The sequence below is a fragment of the Lactuca sativa genome, chromosome 8 (assembly GCF_002870075.4).
Source record: "Lactuca sativa cultivar Salinas chromosome 8, Lsat_Salinas_v11, whole genome shotgun sequence".
NCBI lineage: Eukaryota > Viridiplantae > Streptophyta > Magnoliopsida > Asterales > Asteraceae > Lactuca > Lactuca sativa.
Window position 1 is genome coordinate 140,988,940 of NC_056630.2, and position 13,520 is coordinate 141,002,459.

Consider the following 13,520-nt stretch of genomic DNA (forward strand, 5'->3'; position numbering starts at 1 on the left):
CTGAGGCAGTAATTCGGGTAAATAGAAGTGCTTAGTATCGAGGTCCTGCCCGCGACTTTTTGGTTTTTCACCTAGGAATCTTTGTAAGTAAAGCTACACTAACTAAGCTTTTAGGATAACTCATATTCGTAATTATGGTCGTTTTGAGGAACCTATAAATACTAGATTCATTAATAATTCCAGTCATAATGTTGATTGATCTACTTACGGGAGAGGTGTCTAGAATGGTTATGTTGGCTTGGTTGTTGGATTTCAGAAAGGCTATATGTTGAAATGGTCCTGCCTCCCAATTATCCTGCCTGGCTGATCCTTATTTTATAGAACTCTTGGTATTCATTGGGATTAGTGAAGTATCTAGTTTTCATTACCAGACTGTGATATGAATTAATAGATTAAAGTATTATAGGTTAATACTTGTTCATTGCACTGTCCGTCAGTTGGATCGTCAGCAGAATCGCTCAAATAGCTGCCAATCTTCCGAGTCATTGATATGGTGAGTTCATCTCACCCTATTATGTATTCCAGTATATATCCATGTATGTTAGGATACAGGAGCCATTAAAGTAGAGCCCATAGTGTAGATTCTATGTGCATGTATTAGTAGACTTGTTAGGTTGTTGCTTTTAATGTTAATTGTGTATGTGACCAGTTAAGTGCTGAGGGATTTCCGCTTCATGTGGAAGGACAAGATGTGGGCGGACTAGCTTTATGAAAGGCCAAAGGCGAGGTGATGACAATAACAACTTAAGCGATTGTGAGCCAAATAATGGCAATATCAACTTAAGCGATTGTGATCCTAGATACTCGATGTATGCATGTATATGTATTGTGATATATGTTATATTAGGGGAACTTACTAAGCCTAGCGATTACCTAGTTGTTACAAATGTTTTTCAGGCACTCCATTGGTTTGAGAAAATGGAAAGGTTCGACTGTACACATGCACATTCTCAATCATATTTCCGCAAATTTAAATGTACTATGATATAATTCAATAACTAAAAATGAAAATTTTGCCTTTTAAAATTAGGACGTTACAATCAATGGTTCTGGTATTTCCCATTCAGATGGAGGGGGGAGAGGGTGCATATTTGGGTCGGGTAGGTAGTTCGGAACATATCAGCCCGATAATATATTTGAACCACATTGACTAATTCAGTGATGTTTGAATAACATAATGCTACAATAGAATGATTGCACGTTATTCCCATATTACGCCATTCCAAGCATGAACATGTATGGTTGTTCAGATCTACAACACAATTTGTTTTAAAATCAAAAACTCAAAAAATGTAGCACGGGAATGGAGACAAGATCTAAGGCGGGATCTTTGTTGCTTGCCACCGAACATACTTTTAAATCCTCCGATGAATCACCATTTCCACATATAAGGTGGGTACACCAGTCAACCTCCCTGAAAAGCAAATATTATCAAGTTAGGTTATTGTACAAGTGTTAGGGATAGGATCTTGAAACTACTATAGGATCCTCAAGTCTAAGGATCCTCAAAAGCTCAGGATCCTCAAACCTCAAGATCCCGAATATACTCTAGAATCCTGACTAATATTTTTTATTATTTACAATGGCTATATATTCTTTTGTCTTTCTCACATGTGTAGAAATAACCAAGTCATAGTCACATTCTCAACGTATAGTCGTCACGACCATGTAAAAGACCCGGAAGACCAAGTCAAGCAACAACTATAAGTAATCTCTGAGGATCCTAATTCTCGGAGTTCTAGTTGTTAGGTTTTGACTATATAAAACACTTGTATTCATCACACTACATATGATTGACTGACAGAATACTGTCACTTGTTCTTGTGCTCATTACATTCACCTTGTAATCGTTCATTTCAATCAATAAAAACATCAAGGTAGGTGATTATTATCACCTCCTAAGGCTTTATGCTAGAGATCCTAGCATAGATCAAGGGCTTTCCTTGTAAACAAATTGTGTTGCTTTGATATGTTACATATTTGCTTGATATTGAACATCACAGCCTCTCAGACACTTTGGTCAATCTTTGTTCGATTATTTTTTGACCAAAACAATTTCACCCATCGTGGGGTCATGGTGTTCAAATTCTCTCAAAAAACCATGTCTACTCAATCGATTCTCTCCTCATCCTTGATTCCTCCTATTTCCTCTAAAAACTTCCACCACCACCGAATGGAGCCCCCAAGAAAATCTCTGATACTCCGAAGAAGAACACTTATCCGGTCACTTCGGGGCCTCAGGATCCTCCTGTGCTGATTTCCAGTAGCGAGATCTTTGCTATGATGAAGATATTGGAGCAACATGTCATCCATAGCAGGAAGATAACAGGAGGATCCTCAAGGAAGTGGAAAGAATGAGGACGGAATTCCACAAGCCTTAGGAGGAAGCGCCCCCGGTCTTGCAGCCCAAGATCCTGAACTTCGACAACCTAGGATCCTCAACGATCCATCGCGAGATCCAAGATCCTAACGAAACCTTTGTTACTCCTAATAACAGTGATCATGGTAACTCTATCAATAATAATAATTTTACAACTAACTCAATGGATCTTGACACATGTTTAAGCCCGATCATGGCTAAGGAGCTACAACAACTAAGATAGATGATCTTAAGCATACCCAGAGTAGTTCAACCGGTACCAGAAGTATCCCCCACAAGTCAGAGGATCTGTAGATTCATTCCGACGATAGATGACACTGAATTTCCAAAACGCTTCTAGACCCCCAACATGAAACCCTATGACGGAACTATAGATCCTGAGGAACAAGTGGCACAATATAGGGAGAAGATGGAAATTATTCCCATCCTGACTTACTTGAAAGAAGACTGTCTGTTCAAGGGCTTTGGTTCCACCCTCATGGGATCCACTCTAAAATGGCTCCTTATTCGATCACATCATTTGCTCATTTGATTAATTTATTTAACAATCAATATTCTTGTAGCAGAACATTCAAGAAGATCACTAGCGATCTCAATCGAGTGGTTCAGGATCCTAAGGAATCCCTTAGGACTTTTATGGACAGGTTTGGCAGGAAACCTCTGAGTATCCCCAACATCGATATGGAGACTGCAGTCGAAGCCTTCAAAATGGGCTTGAAGAAGGATTCTCCCTTCTACGAATATCTCGTAATGATGCCATGTAGGAGAATGGACGAAGTCAGGAGCAGGGCATTGAGATTCATCAGAATCGAAGAAGACAAGGAGATCCAAAAAAGGAGCAACCCGCCAAGCTCTTATGATCACCCCAATCCTAGAACGGTTGGACTCAAACGAGAGCTGCGCAATAGGGTCAAATCCATCACTATTAGATTATTTAACATGTGCCACATGTGACTTAGCATATTCACTTAATAGTCAATTCACATCACCAAGAGTCCCACAAATCACAAAGCAAGCAGCATTCAGACAACGAAAAATCTAACGAACATACACTAATCAAGCCATTCTATCCACTTATCTGGAATCCATAATAGCATGCAATTCTAAAGCTCATACAATTAGGCATACAAAGACATCTCTCCTAACATATAATAATGACCAGATCCTAAGCCCTAATTTAGCATGCAATTCAAATAATCATATCATAATAAACATGTATTCGTATTATAGGAACCATTTACTTGAGCTCGGCTGATTTCACACATCACACCCCCTTTCTTTAATTAGAAATTCCTTTTTAACTAATTGTTTATTTTATAAAAAGTTCTCCAAACCCTAAGTTTGAGTTCAGGTACACCCGAGAGTATGCCCGAATCCCTCAAACCAAGGCTCTAATACTAACTTGTAACATCCTGTAAATCATAAGGTAAAAATTTCATTTTTTTAAATATAAATATTCAAACATTCCTTTATCCTTAACCAAACAATTAACGTATTCATGAGTAAAATAATTATCAGAGTAAATCCCAAAATCATGAATTAGGGAAAAAACAGATGTGTACGCTGCGATCAAGACAGACCCTTCCTTTTCGAACAGGAAGTACCTGAAACCGTAAACCACAACTGTAAGCACAAAGCTTATTGAGTTCCCCAAAATACCTCACACCATACATAAAAAATTAAAAACATAATGGGCCCCACCCGACATCGAGTCCCGCTCGGTATACAAAATTTTAAGTTGTCAGGCCCCGCCCAACATACATATAAACATTTGGACATATAAACCAAATAAACATATCAATACATAACATATGCCATAATCACAAAGATACATAGCATACATAATGGTCATCAGGCCCCAACCAACATCGGGTTGTACCCGATAATCATAAAAACACATACAGGTAACTAGCATACAATATACTCATTAGGCCCCCTGACATCGGGCCCCACCGGGCATCGAGCCCCACTCGCTATACATAAAAATATAACACATGCAAGAGTCACATAGACAACTAGCATACTAAGTATAACAAACCATGGGCCGCCATTGGTGCCTTTGACCTGCTAAACCCAGTAAGCAGACTCACCTCGAATATAAAACTCACTGAAAGAAATGCCTAGTTGTTGTCCTGACGACACATTCGAGCTATCATATCAAAATAATGTTGGATTAGTGTCTAAGCCCGTAACTATATTTGGTAAGTACTTGACCCGGTTGTGTATGGTCCTTTTGGGTTGCCTTCACCAAAGCAACATGATAGGATGATTTATAAATAAAGAGGTTATTATGATTTATTAATATATTATATGATTAATATATTAAAGGAGAAATCATATAGGTTAATTAATATATAAATTTTGTGACTAAAAGAGATTAATTAAATAAAGGGGACTGGAACTGTCAATTGTGTGATAGTTGGTTATTGGGTTGTGGATCCTTATGGATCATAGGGTGGACGAAATCAAGGTGTATGGACTCCTTGAATTCGTCCAAGCCTTATTCTAGAAGGATCATTGGATTGATTAAGCCCTAAGTTATCCAATTAGGGTTTCAGGCTGTAACCCTAGCAACTCAAGTATTTAAAGACCCCAAGGGCTACAGAAATCGGCTGCCAGAAACCCTAAGGAGTTCCTAGAGCTGATGTTGTGCCTACAACCTCTCTCCAAATCATCCTCTTGCTTCTTGGTGTTTGTAAGCCATTAGAGGAGTGATATTTGTGACTCTAAGCTCCAAGGATAACAAGATTCAAGCTTTCAAGAAGAGGTAATCATCTAGATATATTTTGTTACGTCAATTTTGAATTGTTTACTCTAGATCTAGGGTTTGCAAGTCTTGGATGAAAATCATGTTCATTAGAGAAACCTAGATCCAAGCATTAGGGTTTGCATGTGCACATATGAATGTTCTTATGGCTCAAACCATCAAATAACACCCAATTAGAAAATGGGTTCCATTCTAAGTCCCACCATCCATACTTGGGGTAAAATGACCATTTTACCCCTGACCCAACATGAACCAAAACTGAGGCCCAAATCCAAAAGATCTATAAAGGCCCACTAATGGCCAAATTTTCCAAATTGGGCCTAACCCCATACGGGACTTATCCTAAGCCCTTCCTTAGCTACAAATCAGATTACTTCAGGTACCCCTTAGGACATACTTGGCCAAAGACAAAAGTCAAAAGTCAAGATCAACAATCCGTGTTGACCCAACACGTCGTGTTGTTCTTCAACATGTCGTGTTTCTCCATCAACTTCGAATTGGGAAAATCTCAAGCCAACATGTCGTGTTGACCAACAAATACATCGTGTTCGCCTAAGACCCAACAACTTAATACATTAAGCTGCCTTCACTGAATCCAAGAGCTCCAAAGCCCAGATCTTAACCACAATGAGGTCTGGAATCTTTTAAAGCTTGCACCTTTTTGCCAAAGGAGTCCATGAAAACCCTAGATCTGAAGAATATGGCTTTGGGATGTCCTAATCCCAACATCCATCCAAACCATGGCTAAAACATAACAATTTAAACCAAAATAGAGATCTAAGCATCTATCAATCAAGATAAGAGCTTGATACCTCAAACTCCTTACAAAATGGGTAGTGGTTCTCAATCCATGACTTCCTTCTCCAAGCTTATAAATTTCAAGATCTTCTAAATCCTTCATAATGCACAAAATGTACAACAAAATTTCTTCTAAGGCTCAAATGCTTGACAATGGAGGCTACAACTTGTTTTAGGGTTTTGATAAAAATGGAGGCTGATAAGGAGGAGAGCCAAATTGACTAAAGGCCTTTAAATAGGGTGCAACACCCTAAAAGTTAGGGTTCCCTTCCCAGCTGCCAACACACCGTATTGAGACAGCTTAACATGCCATGTTGGTTCATTAAAATACGCTGCCAAAAACATCTTGACATGCTGTGTTGAGGCTTCAAAACGTCGTGTCCTAAATAGAAACTTGAACAACATGGAATCAACTTCATATCGTATATCAAGCGTTACAAATATTGAAGGTTTGAAATTGATGAAAAATGAAGAAGGTTGTTGATATTTAGTTTAGTTGAAAAGAAGTTTAAAATTTGAATATGAAAAAGAAAATGATTAGTTTTTTTTTTTGAAAAGTCAAGTATTTGTTTTTTGAAAAGTGGTAAAACAATCTCTCTTATCTTTAGTGTATTACTAAATTTACATGTCGAGTTGAGGGAGGGTGTTTGCTGAGGCATTATCTAGTCCATTATGAACAACTAGAGTGATTTTGAACTTAAATGTAACACTTGGTTTCTGGTATGTTGTTTGTCATTTGATATTCTTTAAGTTAAGTTTTATTTAGGCATTTATGGAGGATTGCAACATGTGTCACATTATTAAGTAGGGATACAGCCTTATATGGGTCACAACGTGAATCGACAATCAATCTAAACCATAATATTGGGCTTTGAGCCCTATATAATGACACTAACTCCTACGATTTGCATGATTCTTCATCCTCCATCTCCAGAGAAAGAAACCCTACCCCTTGCTTTCCTTATGTGTGTGTGCTTTTGGTGATCTTTAGTGGGAAAGAAAGGAATAAGTGTTGTCAAGAAGCTAGATCGATAAGTATTTCAACTTTTTAACCTCATTATGGACCATTATAAGTATTCGATTTTAAAGCTTTTTTGCTTCCGCTTAGTAGATTTAGGAGTTTTAACTTGTTTTGGTCCATTCTGAGATGTTTGAGTGGAGTTTGGAAAACTCCACGTTCAAAGGTTGCATCTTGAAGTCTTCTAAACCTATTGTAGTGAAAAGAAGTAAACTTTGTCCTTCCATTTTAACCATGTATGGTTTTGGTGGCATTTTGGTACCAGTTTTAACCTAGGCTAGGGGTGTTGTTATTTGGGACATGAAAATGTATAAAGTTGGTAACTTTATCCATTAATACATTCTTTCCTTGAGATATGGAAAGTTGGAGCTTTAATCTTAAGGTATTAAGTGCTTAGTGAGAAATTGGAATATGCCTTGGGAAGTGTGACGCAACCAAGAAGGCTCGCGATGTGATATTTGAATTAGGTTTGCGAATGTTTTGTCGAGACATGATCACGATGCGACTTGTAAATGGGTTGTTTCGTGCAGACTGTTGACCGCTGACTTTTTGACCAGTTTAATTTTTTGTCAAATCTACAGGTTTTCTGTTGTAGGCTGAGGTTTGACCTTTTTTGTTATCTAGGTGGTTCATGATACCAACTCTTGTGAGTGTACGTGTGTAGTTATGAGTTCATCTTTCATTTCAGGTGAGTTATCTCACTAGACTATATGTTACAATATATATATCTTTTGTATGATAAGATGTAGATGCCTGTTTGTACGTTGATTATACAAGTAGGCTAGTATAGTCTTTTGCATGTTGATTTTTTTGATTATATGATATGTTGATATCTTATGTTAAGGTGTTAATGGTGGATCGACACTGGAGCTGAGAGCCTAGAATACCTAATGTTGCTAACTAGATGTCATGAGAGCCATTAGTCGTTGTTAATGACTAGACGACAATGGATTCATTAGTCGTTGATGATTAAGTGGATCAACATTTGAACCAAGAGCCTTTGTTTGTATGCATTGTATGTGTATTGTAGTATGTAGTATTTTGGAGAACTCACTAAGCACTTACAATTATTGAATAAATAATTTTTAGGTAGTTCCTCTAATTGTGGGAAGGCTCCATCTTGACTGTACCGATATGCATCATAGAAGATTATGTTTTTAGATTTCCGATGTTTATGATGATTCTGATACATTGATTTTCATGACTCGGTTTTGTAGTTTTAAACAATTTGGTATTATATCTTTTATATTAATATGAATATTCCACTTATGATTTAAAAGGAAACGTTTTGTCTAAAATTTAAAATGTTACAAATATAATTATTTTGTCCTAATTAAAATTATATAATTTTGTGTTTACTATAGATGAGTGTGTTTGGCACGAAGTTTTTGTGAGCATTTGGGAGCTTCTAGCGTTTGAGAAAACGCTCCGTTTTGAACAGAAAGCATCGTTTGACACTATAATGTTTTAGCGTTTAGTTTAAACAAAATGATCCAAATCTAAAAGTTATCTCATGTAGCTTCAGCAAAACGCTACCCTCTACCAGCTACCAACTTCCCGCTACCTGCTAGCAACTAATTTTGCCAAAAACATCCATATTTGTTCGGTCAATAGTGACACCATAAAAAAGAACATTATGATGCAAGTAATGATGATCTCTAACAACAATTTATATTATTTTCTCTTATTATAGAGGATCATAATGTTATTTTTTATGCTAATATTATAATTTAGTGACTACTCAAATTATTTAAATTTTTTTAAAAACATAAATGAATAAGATTAGCATGTTCTATTAAGTTGCTTAATATTACAATATAATACAATACATCTATTTAAACAATTCACTAAACGATCTGTTTGTTGGTTTAAACAAGTTGTAAACAAATCCGCCAACAATCGCTCCAAAAATTGGAGCACAAATGTATACCCACATTCCTTTGTAATTATGGAGCACAATTGCTGGCCCAAGGCTTCGTGCTGGATTCATCGATGCTCCGGATATTTGTCTGGATTCAAGTAAATAAATAGATTCTCTTTAGTTTCGAATAATAAAAATCCATTCACTAAAAATAATAAATCAACTAGTAAGTTAGGAAGTTACCCTGCTACAAAGACATTTAATGTTATAGTCATGCCAACTACGATTCCCCCGATCTTTGTATTCTGCAATTTCACATTAAAAATTATTTTTTATGCTTCATTGATTGTTCAAAATTTAAAGGTGGTATATATATATATATATATATATATATTCTACTTTTATTCAACTCTTAGGTAAAAATATAATAAACATTGTATCAAATATATATATATATATATATATATATATATATATATATATATATATATATATATATATATATAAAATAGGATTAGAATGACATATTACCATATTTTTCACAATTATTACTAAATAACCATTTATTTTTCACAAAAGGCTTTGCGAAGTGCATTTATATTGCAAAATTATTTTATCAATGTTGAGTTGTGGAGTCTGATGTTTACCAAAGGGACATAACCACTTCTATGATGATGGAAACAAAGATACAGACAGGATTGGTAATCAAGGGTTTGCAATAGAAAATAAACAGAGTTGAATCTAGTGAAATCTTCTCCCCGGGAGTGAAGGTGACTACAATCATGTTAGACTTGAGTATTATGGGTACAAAAGACTTAGATCTTCAACAAATAGACAAAAATACATATTTCTTACATAGTGATCTTGAAAAAGATATCTATATTGCATACCATGGAGGATTCCATATTGCCGGAAAAGCCAACATGGTGTTTAAATTTAACAAAAGACTATGAATGGAACTAAACAAGCATCAATGCAATGATACTTGAAGTTTAACAACTTTGTGTAGAGAAATAGATACATGATATCTTAAATATACCAATAACACTACTTAAAGTGGTTTAGTTCATATTATATTATATTGGTGTTATATGATGATATCTTGGTAGCGGGATCTTACAAGAAAGAAATCAATATGGTATGTAACTTGAACAAAAGATTATGAATGTAACTAACAAGCATCGATGCAAAGATACTTTAACTTTAACAACTTTATGTAGAAAAATAGATACATGATATCTTAAATATACCAATGTCACTACTTAAAGTGGCTTAGTTCATATTATATTATATTGGTCTTATATGATTATATGTTGGTAGCGGGATATTACATAAAATAAATCAACAAATTAAAATAGAAAATATTCAAGAATTTTGAGATGAAAAATATCAGTAGTTCCAAGAAAGCTAGTTGTCATGCTTATAATGAAAGATAGAGTAAGATGTACTATATAACGTTTCTTAGAGATGTAGTTAGAAAAGTGTTAAAGGAGTTTAGTCTAACGAATGTAAAAGAGAGAAGTGCACTCGTGGAAGTAACTTGAAACTTACAAAAGACAATCATAGGATAAAGAGAAGAAATAGATGGGGTAAATTATTTTATGTATCGTTTTTTCGGTATTTTGATGTATATTATAGTATACATGAGGCCATATATTTGTCACGTAGTGGGAGTTATAATCATATTCATGTTAAATATGAGAAAATAGCATTAAAAAACAATAGAATGGTTAGTATGCTACTTCAAAGTCACCTCTAATCCCACCATGTGTTTTAGATGAAAATGGGTTATCATAAAAGGGTTTGTAGATGCAAATGTGGGTAGTTATTTAGATTTGAGTAAAAGCACTATATATGTTATGTATTTAAAGTATGAAGAACATAAATCATGTGGATGTAGAATTCAAAAGAATGTTTTTCAATATACTTTTTTATGAAATAGAATTTTCCAAAAGACTTGGATAAACCTTAAGTTATCCTAAATTACAGCAAAAGTAATAAGGATTTTTGGAATAGTCATTAGAATAATTTCATGAAAGAAGTGTTAGTTTGAAAAGACAGTTTAATGAAACAAGTAATTATTTAATATAAGTTCAAAAAACTGAAAATCATTACAATTATTTATTTCATATACAAGGAGAATATCTATGCGTTGCACGAAATAAAGTTATACAATTAAACTTTTGGTAATTATATGTCAGTGAAAATATTATGTCATTTATATTAACTATAAAATAATAATTGTTAGATTAATGGATGTAAAATTATAATTAATATGAACAATAGATATAATGACTTTATGAAAATCAAATCATTTAATGGTCTCCATTCACATTTTATGTGTGTATAAAATTAGTTATATTTCTCAACTATTTTAATTAACTATTGTTATGATTTATAAATTTTTTATTTTTTTACAATTTTTTAGTTTCATATGATGATTATTTAAATTTTCAACCCTTGTTTGTGATGTATTATAATTTAATTTTATAACTTCATTATCTTTTTAACTATTATTATTATAAATTAATTTTAAAAGCAACTTAATCGATTTTTAGTTATTATAAAAAATAGTTTTTGGACATTTTTTAGTTAATTTTACTTTTAGATTTAGGTTTTTTACATTTATCATGTTTAATATTATCCTTTTAACTATTTTAAAAATATACATTGATTTTTTTAAAAATTTATTTAATATTTTACTTTAGGTTTTAAATTTTACAATACACTTTTTAAGTTTATTAAATATATTAATTTAGGTTATACAGTTCACACTATATTGAAATCAACAAATTAAGTATTTCATACTGATAATTCAAGAAGTTTTTTATTTTGAATAATGTTTATAACTACCAACATATTTAATATTTAAATAAATAAATTAAAGTATAGTATGTGGAAATTTGATGAGTGATAATACAGTATGATATAAAGTTCATATATAGTATGATATGAAATTTGTATATTCATTCACATCTTTTGGTCATATCATATATTAATGGCCCTTTAAATAAAAAACATTTTTAAAACACATGAAACTTATTGTTTTCTACTCCGATATGTTTTAATTATGTGACATACAACTTTTAAATAAAAAAGATAATATTATTTTTACGTTAAAGTTGAAACATTTAACCCTGTGTTTTATTTTTACTTTAGAAGCCAATCAATTAATCCTTTCATCTAGGTGTCAAATATAAGGAATTTTAATCTCAAAGTATAAATAACTAATTATTTCGTCCTCAAGTCAAATTATAATATAATTTCCTATTTATTATACATACCGCCCTTCGATCAATAGTGGCACCAGAAATAACGAACATTAGGATGGCAGTAATGATGATCTCAACAAAGAACGATTGCATGATTGAGCCAGAGGGTGTAGTTCCAAAAAACGCTTTCGGTGTTATGTCCAAAATCAATGCTAAGGTTCCACTAGCGAAAATTGATCCCAATGTTTGTGATATTATATAAAAGAACACCTACAAATGAAGACATCATCGGTACATCAAAGGCCCCACTATAAATCATAATCTTTTGTAATTGGTAAAAGTAGAGTGTGAATTAAAATTTCAATATGCTAAAACGAGAAATAAACATTAATTAATACCTCCTTAAAAGGAAACAAACCCAAGAGGGCCAATGTGATTGTGACAGCAGGATTAAAGTGGGCAGATACATGACCGACGGAGTAAATCATAACCATAACGATTAGGCCCCACGACACACTTATCCCTGGAAAACTGACTGCACCACCGTAAAGCTGATTGACAGCCACCGACCCACAACCAGCAAAAATAAGAAAATAGGTTCCAATAAACTCGGATAACAACTGCATGTACGTACGTGTAATCAAAGTAAACCAAATAAGTACACGTCTAAATAAGAGGATCCATATATTATATTGCATACACTTCGTCTAACAACCTATGCATTTTGTTATCATTTTCAATTGGATGATCTATTAATCCAACTAGTAGATGCATGCATGCAAAAACATTAAACATATATACATATACCCGTTGGGCCAAATCAACAGCAGGATTCGAGGAAACGGTGAGATCAGAACTCAAGACGAAATTGCCTTTCTCCACTGTTGAGATATTTGATTCGTTATCACTCGGAAGTGCCATTATTCAAGATTATTAATTACCGTGTAACTAAATAAATGAGAGAAAGAACTTTAGAGAATGAATAAGTTTAGGAGTATGAGGGTTGTCGCTTGATGTTTATATATAGAGGAGCTGAGTCATATGTTTACTATATATGATTAGTTTTTGACCTATTTTTGGGAAATTAAAAGGTGATTGGCCAATAATTTCGTTGTTTACCATGAAGTCAACATAATTTCTTTTTTTGACAATTGTTGTACTAACATAACTTATACCTATATATTGGTTCCGAGTAAAAAGCTTCTTTGACAGACAATTGGTTTGTCTAGAGACTTCCCACAATCCACAAATCCCTCGTTCTTAAACATCAATTATTATCAAAAGTAGGGACCTTCAAAAATACCCGAATCCGAAAATCCGATATGGAATTATTTGAAAATTCGGATACCTGAAATCCGGATATCTATTTTTTCGGATTCGGCTACGAATAGTGATTTTGTAAATTTTCGGATATTTCGAATATCCGATATCCGAAAATAATTTGTTTACCATTTTAATTTTTAAAATTTTTATGTGATAATAGA

At 33.7% G+C, this 13,520-nt stretch overlaps 1 protein-coding gene across 1 annotated transcript; it reads right to left on the reverse strand.

Annotated features, from left to right (window-relative positions):
• Window positions 1-8,794: 8,794 nt before the first annotated feature.
• On the reverse strand, window positions 8,795-12,957 carry LOC111909853 (probable aquaporin NIP-type). Its single transcript, XM_023905619.1, has 5 exons — window positions 12,844-12,957; window positions 12,435-12,656; window positions 12,109-12,306; window positions 9,068-9,129; window positions 8,795-8,972 (listed from the first exon to the last, which is right to left on the reverse strand). Exons 1-5 carry the CDS (start codon window positions 12,955-12,957, stop codon window positions 8,795-8,797), a joined length of 774 nt encoding a protein of 257 aa, XP_023761387.1.
• Between the last annotated feature and the right edge of the window lie 563 nt (window positions 12,958-13,520).